This window comes from Podarcis raffonei, chromosome 14 (assembly GCF_027172205.1).
Source record: "Podarcis raffonei isolate rPodRaf1 chromosome 14, rPodRaf1.pri, whole genome shotgun sequence".
NCBI classification, from domain to species: domain Eukaryota; kingdom Metazoa; phylum Chordata; class Lepidosauria; order Squamata; family Lacertidae; genus Podarcis; species Podarcis raffonei.
In genome coordinates this window covers 42,932,549-42,954,636 of record NC_070615.1, presented here as the reverse complement: position 1 = coordinate 42,954,636, position 22,088 = coordinate 42,932,549, and the positions used below count along the sequence as shown (strand labels likewise).

Sequence of the window (22,088 nt, the reverse complement as noted above, 5' to 3'; positions counted from 1 at the left end):
ATATGTAGTTTGCCATTGTCAGAAAGAAGAAATGCAGACGTAGGCGTCATGTACATAAATGAATGGGTTGACAGTACAGTGGTACCTCTGGTTAAGAACTTAATTTGTTCCAGAGGTCAGTTCTTATCCTGAAACCATTCTTAACCTGAGGTACCACTTTAGCTAATGGGGCCTTCCACTGCTGTCGCTGTGTGATTTCTGTTCTCATCCTGGGGCAAAGTTCTTAACCCAAGGTACTACTTCCGGGTTAGCAGAGTCTGTAACCCGAAGTGTTTGTAACCAGAGGTACCACTTTACTGTCTCTAAAAGAGGGACCAAGCACCAAAAGATATACACAAAGGGCAAGTGATGCATTTTATTGACATAAGACCTTTGACAGTTGCCTTCTAAAACTTCATTCACAGGCTTTATATAACCCAGGCTCACAGCACACATGTAAATATAGAAAATATTTCAACTGTGTCCCTTTATATAGAACATGTTTAATTCAGCAACTTGAGAACAGAGTTAAAAGGTGCCAAATTCTCACAAGATTTTAGCCACTTCTGCACATTGGCTGGAACAGCGTTGGTGCTCCCTGTCTGCTGAAGTGCACACCAGGCCACAACGTCAGCTACTGTCAGTTCATTGCCCACCAACCAGGATGTCTTGCCGAGGGCTGCGTTCATAGATCGCAAAACAGCTGCCTTTTCTTTATTGCTCCCTTCTTGCAGTTGGAAGATGGCTGTATCTACCCAGCTGTCTATCAGAGTTGCTGTAACCGCATTGTGCTTCTGACCAAGTAAGGAGAACAAAAACCTAGCAATATTTCCTTCTCCTTCAATGGGACACATGGTTTGGATGCTGAACTTCATCTGGGATTTTGGCACTGAAACAAACACAACGCAATAGAACATTAGACAAGAAAAGCAGGCACCTTGAAGAGACAGATACATTTCATTCAAACCATTAAACACAATTATAAACAAGTCCCATTATGTCATTAATTGCTAGCCAGATTTTCTATATAAGATACTGAATTTTTATAGAATACTTGCATATAATCAGCCATGCTACCTTTTACTTACAGCTGCTAGGAAATGTCCCCATGAGAGATTACTAAACAGGCATACTAACAGATTCCTCCTAATCCAATCCTGGCAATTGGGATAACTCTGGTGCCATTTCCAGCTTCGACATTATAGTGTTATGCGCTTTCTTCAAAAAGTAGGCAGTGTGTAGTGTTACTTTTTAGTTTCTTCTTCCAAACACACCACCATAGGCCAGCGTTAACTTAAAATGGCTTTGTCAGTTAAGGTAGCATAATAGCAGAAGCACTTAATTTTATTGTTTGAAACACTGAAGACTGAGTATTACATGCTCCTTTTCTGTATGGGCCTATGGCCGTAATAAATGATATTCTATTCATGCTCCTTTTCTACTTTCACAACTGACAATTTTACTTAAGCTAAACACTAAACATCTTAACTAGAGCAGAAAGCTTAATTCATCTTGTAACTAAAAACCAAGAACTGCCTAACAATGGAACGTAAGTTTATTTGAGCAGTTAAGAGGAAGCTAGCAAACACACTAGGGTTATTAAGATACTTTAGTTTTCTTGTAGAGATTATATAATAGAAGCTTCATAGCAATATTTTTGAAACTGCATTCCTAGGAACTAGGTTACTCAAATTTCTCAGAAGTCCTTTGAAGAGCAAAGAATGAAAGACTCAGTGATCTTCCCGGCAATGTACAGCTATTGACCTATCAACCTGCATAAATGAAAAGTGAGGTCTAATGTAGCACAAGTTAACTCATGCAACAGGGCTTCTTCCTCTTCTGTTCCCTGTGCATTTCCAAAATGTGGGTGCTTGGGGGACACCCAGAGCAGATTTGGGACATGGGGAGAAGGGAGTCCCATTGGGCAGGTGGGTGGACATAATTTGATGTCATCATAAGTGTGCTTATCAGATTCTTCTGCATCATACAGGAAGAGAACAGAAGCTTAAAGGTGAATTATTATTGGCACTAGAAGTGACTCATCTACTACAGCTCTTCTCACAATGTATTCTGTTGTCTAAAGAATGACCATGTTGTGGACAAACTAGTTGTTGAGCTTCCCAGTTGCAAATTTATTCATGGCCAGCAGCTGGCCCATTTGCTGCAGATACACATTTCTTGTCATTAGACATCTAGAAATTGTGTGCTACTCATAACATGTTAACATTAATGAATGTGTCGCTTTTCCTAATGTGCTGGACTTACCACCTTTCCAAATTAATGTAAATCCCAACTGATACTCATGACGCGACTGCTTCTTAGGCTGATCACCAAAGCATTTCAGGAGATTTTCTGGCACACTCTTCACAGATGAGTGTGTATGAACAGCTGATAGTATCTTATAACGCTCACACAGCAAGCTGTGGAGTATTAACAATGACAGTGGTGGGTGATCGGGGTTTGCATTGATCACAATATCCTTCAGAGCTCCATAGTCCTGTAGGAAAATAAGTCGCCATTAGTAAGTTGTTCAAGTGACACATTCATGCATTGATTCACATCCCACTCTTGCTTAGCACAACACACAAACACCCTCATTAATTAACTGCAAGACACACAAAACCAATGAATTTCTACAAAAGGTTTTTACAACTGGCAGCCGACCTTTAATATCCACCAGATGAATGGTTCAGCTGAGAACTACAAAGAGTCACAGACCTTTAGAAGAGTTACTGGATGTCTGTTTATGCAGTGGCTCATGAAGAAAAGTCTTGTTCCACTTTTTAAAATAAAAAATATATAGTTAGAGGAAAAGGAGGCTTCCGTCTCCCATGATTAGTAGTAGCATCCCAAAAATGTTTACTTTCAAAGTTAGTGTAATTAATGTGTCTTTTGGGAAACAACTCTATTCCTGAAACAAAAAAAAACTACAGGAAATCCATTCCAGCCCAAATCTACCTGTCTCTCATTTATTTTAAAACACTTAATATATTTAAAAATCATACAATAAAACTGATAAGTAAAAAAGATTAAAATACAAAACCCACAGTAACTAGCAACTTAAGCCACATCCAACATAATGGCCATAAAATGCCTGAACAAAGCAATATGCAACCAGCAAGCACCAAAACCAAAACTGATAGGTAAGATTGGTTTTTAAGTTATGCAGCATTTTACCTGCACTTTAAAGCCAATTTTGTCTCATTAGACATCAATCAAAGAACTAGGCACAAATTTCTTAACAAGTCCCACAAGATATTATCTTATATCATTAATTCAGTTACTATTTAATTATTTTGTTGATACTTTGAAACAGAGGCCAGATTTCAATACAATGCTTAGGCACAGCTTGTTTTGAGTTTTTGAACCAACCAGGATAAATCTTAAGACAAGCAAAGCAACTGCAGCAAACCAGGGTTAAACAAGGATGGTGGGCTCAGACATAACAAGAAACCACTGTTAACAGGAGCAGAGACAGCCATATGCCAGCTTCAAAATACAGATTCATATTCTGCTTTATTGGACACAACCCAGTTAGTTGGCTGAGGTGAGTTCAGATCTGCAAAGAAACCAGTTAAACAAAACAAACCAAACCATGTCTTCAAGTTATGTGGAAACCAGGCCAATGAATTAAGATGAGTTTTTGTTTGTTTCCAGAATTGTTAAATGCTTGATTTCTGGTTAGCTTTAAGAAAAATTTCAGATCTATTATCAAGCTTAGTTTTAAAACAATGAGAACCCGCTCACTGAATTCATTTTGAGTGCTGGCTTGAATGCTAATAACCTCATTAAAGCTTAGCTTTAAAATAATTCTGTACCCCTCCCACCTATCACAAGGTGCTTCTCTGTGGATTTTAGCTATGTTTTAGTGATAAATCATTCTGAGTGTTGGCCTGAATGCTAATTACTCCATTAGTCATCATAAAAACTCCAACAATGGTTAAGTCAAATATACAGGAATTGTGGTGTAGAGAAAGTTTATCTGAACTTGCCTTCCCAAGTAAATTGTCAAGCTCTGCAGCACTAGCAGATAAAGGAATGTGTTCATCTGCCTGGATTATGTTTGTTGCATCAAAGTCTGCATCCGGTGTTTGGATCATCTTTGAAAGCCCATCCACTGCAGCTTTCAACTCATACAAGCGTTTCAAGATCTCCTCCTGGCGGGATTCAAGTGCCTGAAGAGCTGGATCAACTTCTTCCTAAATAAAGTTCAATTGGTATTCACTCAGCTGTTTTAATATTGTGTAAAACAGATGGATATTTCCCATTTACCTCAGCATGCGCTGTAGCTTTAACACTCTACAAGTCTCCATACTAGTATTATCCATCATCATGCATACATGCACATGGGAACTCTGCCAATATATCAAGGTTCAATACAGGTCAAGGGGCGGGAAATACAGGTGGAAAACTGGATACAGATGTAGGGCTGGATCTGGCCCACTGTCTACAGGCCATTTTGACAAGTAGATATTAAGTGATTCAGAGTTTTCGTGCTTTGAAACGGCTTGCTGCCTTTAAACAACAGGGCAAGAGGCTTATATCCAATCTTAGTGCTATGCTACTCAGTGCTAAGACTGAAGAGCAAAAGACCCCTTAACTCCAATCATAGGCCTTTTTATTATGCAAACCACTTAAGAGAAATTTGTGATCAAGTGGTCTATAAATGCAAAGTAAAATTTCCTAAGTTGTCAGGTAACTGACAGGTGGGTGTGTTTTGCGTACAATGGCCAGGATACGCCTTATTAGGCCTGCGGGCTGGTTGTGACTTCCACCACTAGCATAAATAAAACAAATGTAAGTAAGGCATTTAACCCAACTGCAACCATGAACAATATACGGAGGTAGCATATACAGTTACTTCCAAATAACCTTTTAGTCAAGTGCAGCTCTGTCCTAAAGCTATTCCGAAAGAAGGAACTTGGGACACCTGACACGCTGTCCTGCAAGATTCCTGGAAGAACAGCAGCCACATATACCTGCTTCAGCTACATACACAAAAACATTTGATAATATTATTATTATTAAATGTAAAGGGACCCCTGACCATTAGGTCCAGTCACGAACGACTCTGGGGTTGCGGCACTCACCTCGCTTTACTGGCCGAGGGAGCCAACGTTTGTCTGCAGATAGTTTTTTCGGGTCATGTGGCCAGCATGACTAAGCCGCTTCTGGCGAACCAGGGCAGCACACGGAAACACCGTTTACTTTCCCGCCGGAGTGGTACCTATTTATCTACTTGCACTTTGATGTGCTTTCGAATTGCTAGGTTGGCAGGAGCAGGGACCGAGCAATGGGAGCTCACCCCGTCGCGGGGATTTGAACCACTGACCTGATCAGCAAGCCCTAGGCTCTGTGGTTTAACCCTAATATTATTGTTACTATTGATTAAATTTGTATACCACCCTTCCTCTCTATATCTCAGGGCAGTTCACAACAATGTAGAGGGGAGGGGGTAAGCTACAGTTCCCTGGATTCCTGGTGTGGTGTGTGTGTGTGTGTGTAATGTAAGGATTGAGATTTAAACGTACGGACTGTCAGCCGCCCGGAAGTACAACGTGAGGCGGCCTCAGGCCTTGGCGCAAGAACCTCCCTCAGCCCAGCTTGGGAAAGTGAAAGCGCTGGCCAGCGCCTCTCCCGAGACGGCCAGGCCAGGCTGAGGAGCCGCACCTCGCGGCCTAGGAAGGGAAGCCAAGGAAGGAGAGCCCTTGCCCGCCCGCCCCCGACCCTGCCCGCTTCCGAGTGCGGCGCCTCTGGGCCGCCTCCTTCCTACCTCGTGAAGCAGCGGCGGCGAGGCGGCTGACGGGGAGCCGCCCTCGGGGCAACGGTGCATATTTCCAACCCGGTACATGCAGGCGGGAAGGTGCTCAGCCAAGACCGCCGCCGAGCCAGGCCCCCCGTGAAAGGGCCTCACCTTGTACATCGGCATCGTGGCTGCTCGGCCGGCGGCTCCTCGCTGACTGACTGGCACAGAGACAGCCACGCCCCGCGCGAGCGTCACACCCTTCTGCCATTGGAGGGCGTTCGTCCGTGACCCGCCCCCGACTTCTCTTCTTATTGGCCTGCTCCGGGTGGGTGACACCTCGAAGGTCTTATTGGCTCCCGCTGGCGGGAAAAGGCGGCGCTTCTTTTCTGCCGTTGGCTTCGTCGCCTGAGGAGAGTAGAATCTGATGCAAGCGCGGCGCTAACGAGGGAACCGCAGGCTGCGCCTGCGCAGTACGGTCGAAGAGAATTCTGGGAGCTGTAGTTTGTTCAGGCCCAGCGCGAAGTGAGCTGCTTTGGGTTGCCTCTTCCGAGAGGGACGTTCTGAGTGAGGCGCTGCTTAGACCTTCGTGCTTGCTCTTGATTCATCCCCCTATGATGAACGGGGTGGCGTCGTTTTCATATTGCATTTTGGACATTTGACAAAAAATAACTTCAGCGCCGCCGAGGAAGAACGAGAAAAACAGCAGCCCCGAAGCAACGCCATGGAGCTGGCTCTTTCTAGGTAAGCGCGCGACAAGGTTGCAGCTTGTTTTGCACTGGCTGTGGTTGCTTTTCTATGTCGCTTTTCATTCACATGACTCCCGAAGCGGCATGCAAACAATAAATAGCAACAACGTGAGTAAAATATAATAATAGAGCAGTACAAATGCAGCACAAATTGTATAAAGTAATTGGCCAACCGTTAGCAAAGCGATTGCAATCTATAAAAACCTGCGGGATTAGTTTAGCCAGTCGAGCGTGAGACTCTTCATTTCAAGGTTAATAATGATCTGACTTACGAGTCTCAAATCCGGCCGTTCGGATTATTTCAACCAATTTTTGGGCTCGAAAGCCAATTCTGTGTTTTTTTTTGTGTGTTTTTTTTTAGGGACCAGCCTTCTAAAGCTATCAAACCAATAGACCAGAAATCTGTCCATCGCATTTGTTCAGGACAGGTGGTGCTGAATCTGTGTACTGCGGTGAAAGAACTGGTGGAAAATAGCATCGATGCTGGTGCTACTAGCGTCGGTAAGTTTACTGTCAAGTGAGCGTGTTTAGCAATCTTATTAGCATGTTGCTTATGTTGGTGTTTGCACGTGCATGTCTGCAAACTGGCAGCTTTTACAAATGGAAAAGAGAACAGAAGTACCATAATAAAAAACCATGTTCGACTAAGAGTGCCCTGACATACATTTTGAACCTTAAAAGGACAATGTCTAGAAATCCCTTCACTGCTGTAAACCTATATGTAGCAAAATGTGGTGATGCTTTGTAATTGTTATGTGACAAATATTCTTTATAATTCGTAGAAGTGAAACTTAAAGATTATGGAGCAGACCTTATTGAAGTTTCTGATAACGGTTGTGGTGTAGAAGAAGAGAACTTCGCAGGCTTGAGTAAGCTTTGTTTCATGCCTCGTTTTCTATATGCAAATCTGTGAAATCAGTTTGGTTAAGAGAAGCTATTAATATAATCTCAGAACCAATTTTACTTTCCAGTTTCATGCTGATGGCGAAATGCAAAAAACATACAGCCAGGTCATACCACATACACAGCAAAGCTGCATTTTAAAAACCATTTACTTTAGCAGCAGTACTTTTGTCATCCTTAGAAATATTTGTTTAATGACTTTTCAAGTCTTCTATATAATGTAGCAAGTGAGTTGAGAGCCACAGATGATTAGATTTGACCTCAACAGAACAGAGAGTTCAGTGGAGTGTATCTTTTATGTGAATTGTGGGGTAGCAGTTGGATTGGGGGGAAGTAGCAGAAAGGAAATTGTCTCCACTACTTCCTGTCCCTCCTCATTGCTTTTGCTAGCAAAGTCACTTAAGAGTCTAGCAAGAAAAGAAATCTTGATAGCACTTTACTGAACAAAAATGAACAAAAATAGTGTATGTAATGTTCAGAGGAAGAAATTGAGAGGTTTTGTCTTTCTTTATTCAGGCCTTGTACTCAGTACAGAAACGTTAAACCAGATATATGGAAGAAAAACTCCCCCAGAACTCACAGCCAATCAAGGCACATGCTGCCTCCACCTCCACTTGCTCAACTGACTGACAGCAGAATTAACTCTTAAGATGCAAACGGAATGAGCCCTACTGTTGCAGTTATAATAGCTTCCTTGACTAGGTTTTTGAGTAAAGGCAACTTTGTCTTTTGACACTGCCACTCTGGGTGATGAGAGAAATCTGGGCTCCTCACCAGTGTTGCTGAGTGGGACATTGGTTGACTGGGAAGAAGCAGACTTGATTTCTGAGTGGCTTGAGAATTGGCAGGGTCATCAGGGAATATTTTTGGGCAGAAGTCCAAGGTCCACTCAGAAGAAAAAGCAGGCGGGTCCTCAAGTACACATTTTGAAATAATGCATGTTGCCATTTTTAAAGAAGAGGCAGGGCACACAAGTCCATTAATTCCAGTCTAAAATTAGGTAATCTCAAACCAGGTGTGGCATATCTTTGGCCCTACAGATGTTGTTGAACTACAACTCCCATCAGCCCCAGCAAGCATAGTCAATGGCTAGAGGTGTTGGGGGTTGTAGTTCAAGTTCCCTGCAAATGTTTTAAACTCTGGACTTTATGGTCTTATGGAACTTACTGCACCACTGTGTTATTTGCAAACCAATAATTAAACATACGCCAAACCACATCACGGATATAAAGCAAGAAAGCCTTGAATCAATTGTTTTAATTATTTTATGCTAGGTAATATTATACAAAAGACATCTGAATGTCTTCTTGTTTTATCTTACCATTTATTTTTCCAGCTCTGAAACACTATACTTCTAAGATACAAGACTTTTCTGACCTTACACGTGTTGAAACGTTTGGCTTTCGAGGTGAAGCTCTGAGTTCCCTGTGTGCATTGAGGTAGGATTCTTTTCTGCTTTTAGTGCAGAGCTCTGGCCAGAGCACTTGGTGCATCTTATACCACAGGCCTTTCCCATTCCCGTAAGAATCTTTGAGCAGAATGGGAGCCCAAGTTTAAAAGAAGCAAGTTTTTACAATTTGAAAATGGTTGGCATTAAATGCAGGGTGGGTTTTGTTTTTTTAACTCCTGGAAGCTTTTGTTCCCCTGTAGCATTTATTTGTTCTTTTCCTCCAGTGAAGTTTCCATCATTACTTGTCACAAATCTGCAAAGGTTGGCACACGCTTGGTATTTGACCACAGTGGGAAAATCACTCTGAGGACTCCCTGCCCACGACAACAGGGGACGACTGTCAGTGTGCAGCAGTTATTTTATACCTTGCCGGTACGACATAAAGAATTTCAGCGCAACATTAAGAAGGTAGGAGCAGCTTACTAGTAACATTGTTTTTAAGAATGAATGTAAGAGATCCTAATGAAGGCAAGGGCCATTGGAGGGAGTGAATAAAGGTGTTCCTTTACCAGATGGTAAAGTCAGATGGGAAGGATCCAAAAATAAACCAGAAACTAGTTCTGAGCAAACACCTGCCTTCCTTCACAAATATGCCTAGTAGATGCAGAAAAAAATAATGTTGATCATTATTATTTTTATTATTACACTTGTTAGTTGTTTTTCTCAGAGTGACCCAAAGCAACTTACGTTAAAACCAATTAAGAACCTCCAATAAAAAACTAAAAACACAGCCATTCAGATAAAAGGCAGGACTTACAGATGCCACCACACTAAAAGAGGCCAAAAGCCTGGGTAAAGAGAAGAGGCTTTGCCTGGTAATGGCAATAGTAGTAACTATTTTTAGTTTATATAGTGCCTTAGTGTTCAGTGTACTTCACATGTGCTTATAGTGTGGTAATCCCTAAAACAACCCTTTAAGGTAGGTCTTCATTGTTGTAGTTGTAGGCCAGAGATTGAGAATATGATAGCTTTAGACAAGCTATCTTGCAAGCTCATGACAGATGCAGGTTTAAGTGGGAGGCTTTGTGGCTCTCAGCTTAGTCTTTTAACCAGTTCTATTCACCAGCCCTCATGATTGTGTTGTTATATTCTATACGATGAGGTAGGATAATAAGCCATGAATTAAAAGGTGTTTTGAAGTGGGAGGGAAATGGCAGTAATCACACATAGTCTATGTAAGCATGCTTCATTACATAGTCACTAGAAAATCATCACTATCTCTTTGTTTTTGCCAGGAGTATGCAAAAATGGTTCACGTGTTACAAGCATACTGTATCATTTCAACAGGAGTCCGTATTAACTGCACCAATCAGGTTGGCCAAGGGAAGAAGCAAGCTGTGGTGTGCACCAGTGGGAGCTCAAACTTAAAAGAAAATATTGGAGCAATATTTGGACAAAAGCAGGTATTACTGTTATTATTATTAACATCCGTATTGTTACAACTACTAGTCGTACGGTTGCTGCTGCTGCTACTGCTACTACAGTGAACTAATGCAACAGGTACTTCTACTCCTGCACAGTTAATGCTTTGTACAATTAACAATGGAAAGGAAGTTGTCCTAGTGACATTGGGTGGTGCTGTGCTTTGAAGCCCAGGATGTTGGGCCTTCAAAGAGCAGCATGGAGCTGTTTGAAAGCCCTTTGTCAGCAGCCCTGCATTGCTCCTTAAACCTCCACAAACCAGAGGTTTAAGGGAAGCATGGGGCTGTTTACAGTTTCCAAGCAGCCCTGCACTGGTATATGAACCTCTGGTTTTTGGGCAGTGGCTGGGAAGGAGAAGTGAGTTCCATCAACTACCACTTATTTCCAGGTGCAGAGCTTGGTTCCTTTCGTTCAGCTACCCCCTAGTGATGCTGTCTGTGAAGAATATGGCCTGAATGTTTCTGATATGCCAGACAATTTTTATACGTAAGTAGAAGATTGTACGTGCCTCACAGTCTATGCAGCTTCTCTATGTTTAATTGGCTTAGGCTGCAAATCCTAATTCCCTCCTTACACGAGGGTAATGCCTACTGAATTCAGTGGGACCTCTGAGTAGATATGTTTAGGATCACGGCCTTAACCATTCAGCTCTACAATTTTAAGGTGTGTCAGTCATGTCTATTAGTCTTCCTTGCCACCTGGAACCAATTGAGGAGACTGCATGAAAATTATTGCGTTCTCATTTTAAGCGTTTAGGGCAAAGATATACTAAATTAGGCTTAAGTGAAATGAGTCCCACAAGCTTCCTGGTCGAAGTTCTGGGTACTCTGACAGGTGTACAAAGCTATGTCGGGCATGTCAAGATATTCAGCTTGGAATGGTCATTCCCCACAGTTCAAGGGCAGCTGAATAATAAAAAAGGAATATTGTAATCCATTAATCTTTTATATTTAAGGATGTGTGGATAGTTATTTTCTGGATATGGGTAGACCTGCTGTGACAAAGTTAGAGAACTTTTGAAGAAGGACCCAGGAATTAAAAGCTCATCTTTTATTTTTTTAAAAAAGCCAGGGTACCTGGCATAAGTGCTTAGCTTCCTCACTCGTTTAGCAGTGAGTGAGAAGTTTGCTGGACGTTGCCCTTTCCCAGGATGAAAGTCCGTTGAGAAGTGGTGACAGATTTGTTGGTGTGTGAGTCTGTGGTAGCTCGGCAACCCCACAAACCTCAGCTTTAGTCTTAAAGAAAGAAAGAAAGGTATGTCAAATTGCACAGCTTCTATGCTTTTCTTCTTTGGAAATATATCCTTGACATATTTACTTTGATCAGTATCACAGGCTTTGTTTCCCGTTGCGATCATGGTGTCGGGAGAAGTACCACAGACAGGCAGTTCTTCTTTATCAACCAGCGGCCCTGTGATGCAGGCAAGGTATGGCTCTCTCTCACAACACACACAATGCCTCCGTTCTTCGCTTTTACAGCCTTTGAGCTGTAGTTTGTCTTTCCATCCACTGTGTCATGGAAGTGGCACAACATTACTGTAGTTTAATATTTGGTTGGAAGCCGCCCAGAGTGGCTGGGGAAGCCCAGCCAGATGGGCGGGGTATAAATAATAAATTATTATAATTATATTATTATGTCTGCAACACCTTCTTCTTTTCTGGACAGGTTTCCAAAGTTGTGAATGAAGTATACCACATGTACAACAGACACCAGTATCCGTTTGTGGCTCTTAATATATGTGCAAATTCCGGTGAGTCACACACATTTCTCTAGGAAAAACTTGAAAGATTAAGTATGTTTATGTGTGTGGTTGTTGTTTAGCAGTTGGGATAAACATCCTGATTCTTCGTCACTCGGTTGGCAGTAAATCTCAATTCCAATACTCATAAGCCAGGTTGCCACCAGGCCATTTTTTTAAAAAAGAGCTTGGTTTCCTTCTTTCCTTTTAATAGAGGTTTGATAGGCAGAAATCAACAAGTGAAGCTTTCCATGATATGCTGCTTGACTACCCGCTGCTGATAAAAAGCAGCAAGAAGTCTAGTTCAAAAGCTGATAACCCTACTTCAAGCGAATGTGTGCTGTTTTTTTCAGATTGTGATGTAAATTGATACACAATCTCTGCACTCTGAAGTGCATTAGTCTTAAAATTTACCCTGTTGATAAGAAATCTTCTAAACCTGGGTGCAGTGCCTGAATTGGCTTGTTCACTGCTAACAAACCACAATACGAAGCCATGGTTTGTTGTTTACTAATGAGCTTTAGTTTCTTTTAACTAGAGCTTGGAGGTGCATATTCACCTAACACCCTTCCTTAATCATGCTTTGTTTGTCCGCCCAGATGCTCACCAAATTGCAAAGGCACAAGGCAAAGTTTGCTAGAAGGTTTTGGACAAGGCATAGTTCATTTGTTTTTTGTCTGTAGGACAGCTTTCGGTTAATTTGTTTGTTAAACATGCCATGGCTTGGCTTAAGAAAACCATGACTAAATGTTACATGTGAACCAAGCCAATATCATTTTATGTCTTTGTTTTTAGAATGTGTTGACATCAATGTGACACCCGACAAAAGGCAAATAATGTTGCAGGAAGAGAAACTTCTATTGGCGACTCTAAAGACTTCAATGTTGGGAATGTTTGGCAGTGATGTTAACAAACTCATCGTCAACCATACATTGCCAGATACTAAAGGTAGGAATGACACCAGCCATTTAAACCAACTCCCTTTCTAAGTGGACAATTATGTTTTTTTAAAAGTGCATTGTTAACGGGCTGGTTCAACTGATTGTGTTCGGCTACACACAGTGCGTATTTCCTCAAATGTCAGCCCAGCTGTATTCCCTGGGGCTCAGGGCCAATCATTTCCGCTTAGAATTGCGGCCTCGTTTAGTTAGACAAACTCAGGCACAGTTTTAATGTGATTTCCTGCAGTGCCTTGCGTTACAGACAAGGCATCAGGTATCAATGGATTTCTGCCTGCTGTTCGTGAAATGGAGCTTGGGTCCCAATTTGGCCTGCTAAGCTGTTTTCCCTGAATCACATTTCTTGCTCCAAACTTGATGTGTTATGGGCCAAGTAGAGAAGTGGCGGCATGGGACGCGGGTGGCGCTGTGGGTTAAACCACAGAGCCTAGGACTTGCCGATCAGAAGGTCGGCGGTTCAAATCCCCGCGACGGGGTGAGCTCCCGTTGCTCAGTCCCTGCTCCTGCCAACCTAGCAGTTCGAAAGCACGTCAAAGTGCAAGTAGATAAATAGGTACTGCTCCGGCAGGAAGGTAAACAGCGTTTCCGTGCGCTGCTCTGGTTCGCCAGAAGCGGCTTAGTCATGCTGGCCACATGACCCGGAAGCTGTACGCCGGCTCCCTCGACCAATAAAGTGAGATGAGCGCCACAACCCCAGAGTCGGCCACGACTGGACCTAATGGTCAGGGGTCCCTTTACCTTTACCTAGAGACGTGGCGGGCGGTGCACATCTGGAGCCTTAAAGTACACTCCCAATTGTTATCAGTGTCAATTGATGGTGACTGCAAGCCTGCTGGATTTGCTGCAAGACCAAGTTCTCCACTGCACAGCTGATCAGTGGTGACTTCAAGCCTCACTTGACTTGGATTTCCTTTTGTAGCATAGCTTGCCGCACTACAAAGAAAATTTTCATCACCCAATGTCATCATGAAGCCAGATGATTGACAATTGAGCGGGCCTCCATCCAACTGTCAGAGTGATCCACTGTGGTTGGGGGGGGGATCTAGGATTCAGCTGGCTAGCCAGATCCATTTCCCCACCCCTGCTCTCGTTGTTCTTTCTCTGGAGCCTCGGAGTTCTCTATTGGGGCCTTGATTTATTCCTGTGGGTTGATTTTTAAATTGCAATTTAAAACTCTCCTCTCTTCACCCTTTCTTAGGAAATTTCACAGTGCTTCAAGAAGAGGCAGAAAGCCCTGCCTTGGAAACTTCACGTGGCTCTTCCTCTCAGAATCTGAGCGCAAAAGAAAAAACAGCAATCACTCTTGCCAAACTTAGGGAATCATTTTCTCTCCACCAGGTAAAAAAGGCCCGTTTTCATGGTGTTGAAAATGCCAGGCGTCAACAAAGTTCCTCTGGGCAGAAAGAACTTCCGGCATTTTTTAGCATTTTGGATTCTCCAAATAAGAAGACTGGCTCCAGCAAAGAGGCGGAGTGTGGAAGAGAGGAGGATCCAAGTACATTCATGCTTTCGGGCAAAAAACTCAAGAAATCGGCAGAAGATAGAGATTCTGGTTGTGGGAGCACCTCAGCAGAATCGGAAGTGGGTTTAAGCACGCCAGAAAATGGTAGCTGTTCCAGCTGTGAAAACGCAATTGGCTCACCTCTTGAAGATTTCCCTATTTTCAGAGAAGTTCAAAGTGGCAGTCTTGAGACGAGGGGAGATTTCTGGGGAGCTGAATGCAAATTGAACCAAAGCAAAGAGAGCCAATTATCCCAGCAGGCAGACAGTTCACCCCCCAAAATGAAACGTTTTAAGATGAGCCAGCCTCTTTCTCAGGTGGCCACTCCGTCAAAGATGGAGAATGACCGGGATTCTTCAGTCCTATCGCAGTATGATGTACCTGTAGAACTGGAGAAGAAAACCGTACCGTTGGAGTTTTCTCTGAGCACACTGATGGGCAGAGTACAGAAGCTAAGCCAGGAACAGGAGAAGAAAGAAGCAGCGCTAAAATTCAGAAAATTCAGGGCAAAAATTAGCCCAGGAGAAAATAAAACAGCAGAAGACGAATTAAGGAAAGAAATAAGGTATTTGACCTTTTAAATTCCTCCACTGGCAAAGCAATGGTATCTGTTTGACTTGAAAGGAGTTGGGAGGGTACATCTGGAATATTTGCAGTGACCAGGAAATCCTCACTGTAGAGTAGGTGAAACTTTGCTTTGCTTTGCACCGTGAGACACAGCTTTCCATCTTAGGTTCCCATGCAAAATTCTTCCCAGGCTCCCATATACTCTGCTTGAGGGACAGCTGGGCAATGCTGCTTACACATCTGTCCTTGACCATGAGGTGACAGAGAGAGCTTTTCACAACTCACTGTGATGCTCACTGTAACTTTCTGGAGCGAGTTGCTAGTCTTTCAGGCAGCTGGCCACAAGACCCCCAAAAAACTGCAGACAAACTCCGGCTCCCTCAGCCAGTAAAGCAAGATGAGCGCCGCAACCCCAGAGTCCTTCATGACTGGACTTAATTGTCAGGGGTCCTTTACCTTTTTAGGTAACTTAAAGGGCTGATAGTTCCCCTGCCCTAAAATGTAAACACATTTTTAACCTGCTTTCCCCACCCTTTCCCTATATACAGGAAAGAGATGTTTGCTAAAATGGACATAATCGGCCAGTTCAATTTAGGGTTTATAATAGCCAAGCTGAACTCGGACCTCTTCATCATTGATCAACATGCTTCAGATGAGAAGTACAACTTTGAGATGTTGCAAGAGCACACCGTTCTGCAGGGGCAGAAGCTGATCACGTAAGTGTCCCAAGATGAGTAGCTGGCTGCTCAGTGCAGTCAGCAAAGGCCCTACCCTTGGTACCAGTTTCATTGCTTTTTTATTGCATGGTAGAGCTTCTTTGGGAGTTGCTCTGGGTGTTCAGGGAGCAGAAGAGTGGGGTAGAAATACTTGTTACGAAAAAGGAGCAATGCAGAAGCGAGCTCCAGGTGGCTGGAATGCAAAACAGGATGTTGATGTTATGGGACTGTACCGTGGGAACAAGGGACAGTCTATTCTGTGCACTGAGCACTGGATGTTAGCTCAGAGTGTCACATGACCCTGTACTGGAAGTACATGGGTGGAGTTATTCTCTCTCTGCTGTTGGTGATGAGAGAGTACAGACACAATTCTCTGTACTGCTGGAAAGACAGGAATAAAGGCATGTAAATACATTTCTGTCTGTCTCTCTCCCCTCCCTGGGAATGGGAGGGGTGAAGTGGTGTGTTCTTTACGTTGGGAAGGATCGCCGATAAAGACCTGCCTTGTCTTGCCAGGAGTCGCTGACAGGGAGGTCAACAAGGATTCAAGCCGGGCACCTGGAGGGTGGCCAATTCCTCTGACTTTACTGGCTTGAATTCAACAATACTAAGTACAGTGTTACCTCAGGTTAAGTACTTAATTCGTTCCAAAGGTCTGTTCTTAACCTGAAACTGTTCTTAACCTGAAGCACCACTTTAGCTAATGGGGCCTCCTGCTGCCACCGCGCCACTGGAGCACGATTTCTGTTCTCATCCTGAAGCAAAGTTCTTAACCCGAGGTACTGTTTCTGGGTTAATGGAGTCTGGGTTAATGGAGTCTGTAACCTGAAGCGTATGTAACCTGAAGCATATGTAACCCGAGGTACCACTGTAATAGCTGAATGGCAGTGATTGGATAAACATATTTTTAGCTTGTGGCTGTTTAAAGAAGCACATACTTTGGATGGAATGAGATACAGCTAACAAAGGTAATAATTTGAATGCAAGCTGATTTAAGGGGGGGTGTATGTTAGGGCTCATGAAAGGGTTCTTTATGGGAGTCCCTGGGGCTCTTTTTCCTCCCGCTTCACTTTTTAAAGCCTCTGTTTGTGCTTTACTTTGCTTATAGGGTGTCTGGGTCCACTTTCAAGTACTTTGCAAGTTGAGGCACCAGCAGTCCTCCATCTTAATTTCTCAGGGGTAATCTGTAAATTAGCATATGCAAATATGTCCCATGAACCTGTGTCCTGAGCCCCTTAGGTGAGGCACCCCTAAACTCGGCCCTCCAAATGTTTAGGGACTACAACTCCCATCATCCCTAGCTAACAGGACCAGTGGTCAGGGATGACGGGAATTGTAGTCCCAAAACATCTGGAGGGTCGAGTTTGGGGCTGCCTGCCTTAGGTACTTAGCAGCCGGGTTAGAATTGAAAATTGGCCACAGGTTATGGTGGGTTTTACAGCATTTTAAATACTTTTTAAAAAGAAGTTTAGCTGTCCTTGTATTCAAAGTTCCTATGAATGCTAAGATTAATGTGAGGGTGGTCTTTTGATACATTTGAGGTTAGGCTTGGTTTACTCAAACCTCTTTTCCCCTTTGAACTTCATAAAAAAGAAGAGGGGGAAAATATAGTAGTAAAAAGCATTTCATTGGATGTATATTAAAATATCTCCATCTGATCTTTGGAGGAGCTTTTGTATCCCATCTGCTTTATTCATTTAAAGCAGACTACAGTGGTACCTCGGGTTACATATGCTTCAGGTTACAGACGCTTCACGTTACAGACTCCGCTAACCCAGAAATAGTACCTCGGGTTAAGAACTTTGCTTCAGGATGAGAACAGAAATCGTGCTCTGGCGGCGCGGCAGCAGCAGGAGGCCCCATTAGCTAAAGTGGTGCTTCAGGTTAAGAACAGTTTCAGGTTAAGTACGGACCTCCGGAATGAATTAAGTACTTAACCCGAGGTACCACTGTATACCATTTAAGGAGAGTCATGGCTTTCCCTAAACAATTGTGGAAACTAGTTTAAGAGCTACAATTCCCAGTGGTTTAACAAGCCCACTTCAGGGAAGTCTGGGATTGGTTGGTGGGGAACAGGGGTCTCCCCACAATTCCTAGCACCCTTAAACTACAGTACCCAAGTGGCATGAGCCTGCTTTAAATGTATCAGGTGGGGCCTAACTTTTGCCAGAATGTATCAAGATAAACACTTGTCACACTAACTTCACACCCTATTCTTTTTTCAATGTCTCCCATTATTTCAGGCCTCAGAATCTTAACTTAACTGCTGTAAGCGAAAGCATTTTAATGGAAAACCTGGAAATTTTCAGAAAAAATGGATTTGATTTTGTTATTGATGAAGATGGTGAGTTTCCGCCTAAATGGGATGCTAATATCTAGGGTACAAAGATCTGCCCAAGTTCCTTTGCCCAAGTGGTGGTTGCTATTCTCTTTCTCTCCGACACCAATACCCACTGAAAAGCAGCAGTAGTGTATAGTATGCAACAATCGTTTGCATAGGTCCTTGGGAGTAATCTCCATCCAGCTATGTGGCAAGTAAGTAGGGATTGCTTTGGACTGCATTGGTTCAACTTGTAGAACACACTGAGCTTTTTTCACCCGGCTGAAATGTAAGCAATCTTGCAAAGCTAGTGTCACCACTTACACCGCTACCATGAAGTCAGGAACCCCATCAAAGGAAAGGAAAGACGTATCTAGCCTCTGCTTCATTGTTTTCTTCCTTTTCTGACTTCCTCCAATGTAAATGAAACTTCAAAATCTTGTTTGCTTTCACTTGCCAGAGCAAGAATAGTCTGTGAGTTATGGTGCTCTGGCAAATGTCCTTGCTCCTGCCCTGAAAAAAAGCCCGGAAGCTACACTACACTTCTGGAAATTTCATCAGCTTTACATCCTAATAGAAATTATTCTTTTCTCTTAGCAATGCCTTGGGGTTTTCTTCTCACAGAGTTTATGCAGTATAGACAAAGGAACCAAGTAGGTGGGCCCAGGGCTATGGTTCCTTCCCACAGTAGTGGTCTCCATATTAGTGAGCAGTTGTCAACCTGAGCGTTATAGACTTTTCATATTGCTATGGAATAAAGCAAGACTAGAGAAGCAGCTCCCATGTTGCTATAGCAGTAGTCCGGAGTGCAACCTCTCCACTGTGATATTCATGCAAAGAAAACAGAAAATGTTCTGCCTTGTGCTTTCTGTTTTTCACATCTCTCTTTACTGTGTCTGAATCAGTGCTTTGATGTTTAAAATGAACTTTAATATTGGGTTTTTAAATTGTAACCCACCTTGGGACCTCATGGTGAATGGCTGGTAAGAAATCTCTTAGTATTAACAGTTTCTACCTCCTACTCACATAAGAAGAGCCTGCTGGATCAGGCCAATGGCCCATCAGAGTCCACCATTTTGTTTTCACCGTGGCCAACCAGATGCCTATGGGAGGCCCATAAGCAGGACCTGAGCGTAAGAACACAAATTCTAGTGTTATGAGGCAGGGAGGTATGCAGACTTGTGAAGGTGGGGCAGCGTTCATCTCTGGAGGCCTGGGGTGTGAAAGGTTCTATTTTGGACATGAGAGAGAGAGGAGAAAGGAGAGGAAGTGAAACAGTTGTGCTTCCTGTTTGTCCGGTATTGGTGTCGTGACCAAAGTTGCACCTAACTGCAGCAGGGCCCATGTGTTAGGAATGCCTTTAATTCTTCATGCATCCGTTTTTCAGCTCTGCATTTTAAAAATTAGAAATCGTAACACGAAAGTAGAAATGATTAAATTTTAAAATTATTTTTGAGACACGCTCAATCTTCCAACAGCTGCCTTAATCAGGGTGTGTGTGTGTGTTATTGGGTCGTTGTTTCTATTTTGATCATATATATATATATGTGTGTGTGTGTGTGTGTGTGTGTGTGTATATATATATATATATATATATATATATATATAGTGGTTTTATATTTTGATTTTGTTCTGTGAACCACCCTGAGACCTCTGGGTATAGGGCAGATTTAAATTCAATCAGTCATCAGCTTAATCACACACAGAGATGAAGGTCTACATTCGCAGAGCCACATCAGACGCTCTTGCTGCATTAAGAGCATACGATTTAAAAATCTAAATTTCAGGTTTTAGATTACAAGTGGGAATTTTTCATTTACTTTTGGCTTTTTAAAAATGTAAGCATGAAAAGTGTGGTGTAAACAATGTAAAAATTCCCCCTCCTATCCTTACAGTGATAAAAGGGCTATTAAATCATTCATTTAAAACCTTTCAGCTCCTGCTACCCAAAGAGTTAAACTCATCTCTTTACCTACAAGCAAAAACTGGACTTTTGGTCCACAAGATATAGAGGAGTTAATCTTCATGTTAAGCGACTGCCCTGGAGTGATGTGCAGGCCTTCCAGAGTAAGACAGATGTTCGCTTCTCGAGCATGTAGAAAGTCTGTAAGTATTAATCTGTTGGAGATTTCATATTTATTTCTTGCTTTTCTATTAAAATAACGCTCAAAGCTGCTTACTGGATAATGGGACATAGGAGGGAACTTCCTTTTTTTAAGATTAAGGAAGTAAAGTATGTCAACCAAAAATAGATAATGGTAGTACTAACCCTTATGAGACTTTTAACATTTTATTTTTCATCTACAGGTGATGGTTGGAACAGCGCTTAATGCAAATGAGATGAAGAAACTCGTCACCCACATGGGTGAGATTGAGCACCCTTGGAATTGCCCACACGGAAGACCTACCATAAGGCATATAGCCAATCTAGATCTGATTTCACAAGAATAACGAACCTTTATGCACGTTCGTTAGGACATTTTTAGCATTTATTCCATTGGCGGATGCTATTGAGACCTCTTTTATAGGATTGTGATTTATCACGAAAGTCTTTTTCTCCCTTTGCAGCACAAAAGATCAAGCTTACCATGTTGTTCAAGAAATAAACTACTAGATGGGCAAAATGTCTATGCTGATGCAACTGTGTGTGTAACTGAGGCTATAGCTGCTCATCTCTTGCAACTCCCACCATGCCCCAAACCCCATGATCCTTGGATCTCTGTAAGTGTTTTATCACAACACTGGCATAGATCCACAGTGTCTCCCCTTATCCCTGCGCAGGTGAACTGTCATTAAGTCCTGCAACACCTTTTACTACCCTTTTAGAACAAAAAAGGCTGGAAAATCAAGCCAGCACCTGTTTCTATGGATTAAGGCTTGGTTTGAGTTATGTTGCTGCCTTTGGTCTACATCAAACTACGTGTGAGGCAGGAAGAAATTAGGTTTCTCTCTTCAGGGTTTCCCCCCCATGGCAGTTCCTTTTCACCTGCCCTGTAGGTGAACAAAAAGCGAAGGAGCAGGCTGAGATACTTTGTCCTGTGCACCAGACAATTGTCTGAAAATTATGGGACGGTAGGAGGCAATTTGTGGTGTTTCCCTTGGTGGTTATCCAGAGTAGTTCAACGCCTAATAATCTTGAGAGCCCAAGAAACTGTATTTTCTGCCCACTGGGTTGGGGCAGCTCTGCCCTGGTTGGTTAATCTATTACGGAATGATCTGCTGGTCATTTATATTAGTGTAGCTTCACTGCTAAAAACAGTTTCCTTTTATTAAATAAATTGTACATAGAAAGGATTTGTGTACATACGTTCTTACTATGGATGGCCTTTTGTTTTTATAGCAGATATATATTTAAAATATTTTTTTAAAAAAACACAAATGAACGTTCTCCAGCTTTCTCATTAAATGATTTTCCTAAAGAATTTGTTGTGGTGTGTCTTCAGTATCTTCATTTACCTAGACACTTCAACCAGAATCTGACCCTGGGGAAAATCTTGCCTTTTGTCTTATGGCACCTGCCCTTTGGAATTCCCTCCTGTTAAATGTTAGATGCTGTCTGCCTTTTCAGTGTCACCTCCCTCTTTCAGCAAGCCTTTCAAGCAGAGTCTGCATTTGTTGGGAGTTAATTTTAGATGTTCTAATTCATGGGTAGGCAAACTAAGGCCCAGGGGCCGGATCCAGCCCAATCGCCTTCTAAATCCGGCCTGTGGATGGTCTGGGAATCAGCGTGTTTCTACATGAGTAGAATGTGCCCTTTTATTTAAAATGCATCTCTGGATTATTTGTGGGGCCCGCCTGGTGTTTTTACATGAGTAGAATGTGTGCTTTTATTTAAAATGCATCTCTGGGTTATTTGTGGGGCATAGAAATTCATCCCCCCCCCAAAAAAAATAGTCCGCGCCCCCACAAGGTCTGAGCGATAGTGGACCGGCCCCCTGCTAAAAAAGTTTGCTGACCCCTGTTCTAATTGTTTTATTGCCTGAGTGTTTGCCACCTTTAGCTTCTTTGGGGTGGGATATAAATTTAATAAAAAGTCTATGT

The 22,088-nt window shown here is 42.7% G+C and overlaps 2 protein-coding genes across 3 annotated transcripts; one reads left to right on the top strand and one right to left on the bottom strand.

Annotated features, from left to right (window-relative positions):
• Nucleotides 1-331: 331 nt before the first annotated feature.
• Nucleotides 332-5,992, bottom strand: AIMP2 (aminoacyl tRNA synthetase complex interacting multifunctional protein 2). 2 transcript variants are annotated; one of them, XM_053364143.1, is made up of 4 exons: nucleotides 5,894-5,992; nucleotides 3,972-4,178; nucleotides 2,245-2,476; nucleotides 332-868 (listed from the first exon to the last, which is right to left on the bottom strand). In XM_053364143.1, exons 1-4 carry the CDS (start codon nucleotides 5,906-5,908, stop codon nucleotides 483-485), a joined length of 840 nt encoding a protein of 279 aa, XP_053220118.1. In that variant the 5' UTR covers nucleotides 5,909-5,992; the 3' UTR covers nucleotides 332-482. The 2 variants fall into 2 exon arrangements, with proteins under 2 accessions (XP_053220118.1, XP_053220117.1); XM_053364142.1 differs by having other exon boundaries at nucleotides 5,753-5,955.
• Nucleotides 5,993-6,223: 231 nt separating this feature from the next.
• PMS2 (PMS1 homolog 2, mismatch repair system component) lies at nucleotides 6,224-21,469 on the top strand. Its single transcript, XM_053364130.1, has 15 exons — nucleotides 6,224-6,466; nucleotides 6,833-6,972; nucleotides 7,254-7,340; nucleotides 8,711-8,813; nucleotides 9,049-9,232; nucleotides 10,060-10,227; nucleotides 10,635-10,732; nucleotides 11,573-11,672; nucleotides 11,912-11,996; nucleotides 12,780-12,932; nucleotides 14,142-15,009; nucleotides 15,560-15,727; nucleotides 17,971-18,071; nucleotides 19,984-20,153; nucleotides 20,355-21,469. The coding sequence occupies exons 1-15, from the start codon at nucleotides 6,447-6,449 to the stop codon at nucleotides 20,496-20,498; spliced, it is 2,589 nt and encodes an 862-aa protein (XP_053220105.1). The 5' UTR covers nucleotides 6,224-6,446; the 3' UTR covers nucleotides 20,499-21,469.
• The last annotated feature ends 619 nt before the right edge of the window (nucleotides 21,470-22,088 follow it).

Excerpts from the sequence above, each read along its gene's own strand:
- PMS2 (XM_053364130.1), top strand. The coding sequence starts at position 6,447 with ATGGAGCTGGCTCTTTCTAG. Across the intron at positions 9,233-10,059 it reads TTCAGCGCAACATTAAGAAG|GAGTATGCAAAAATGGTTCA; the intron begins GTAGGAGCAGCT and ends TGTTTTTGCCAG. Across the intron at positions 11,997-12,779 it reads TAATATATGTGCAAATTCCG|AATGTGTTGACATCAATGTG; the intron begins GTGAGTCACACA and ends CTTTGTTTTTAG.
- AIMP2 (XM_053364142.1), bottom strand. The coding sequence starts at position 5,908 with ATGCCGATGTACAAGGTGAGGCCCTTTCACGGGGGGCCTGGCTCGGCG. Across the intron at positions 4,179-5,752 it reads CGCCGCCGCTGCTTCACGAG|GAAGAAGTTGATCCAGCTCT; the intron begins GTAGGAAGGAGG and ends AACTTTATTTAG. Across the intron at positions 869-2,244 it reads TACATTAATTTGGAAAGGTG|TGCCAAAATCCCAGATGAAG; the intron begins GTAAGTCCAGCA and ends TGTTTGTTTCAG.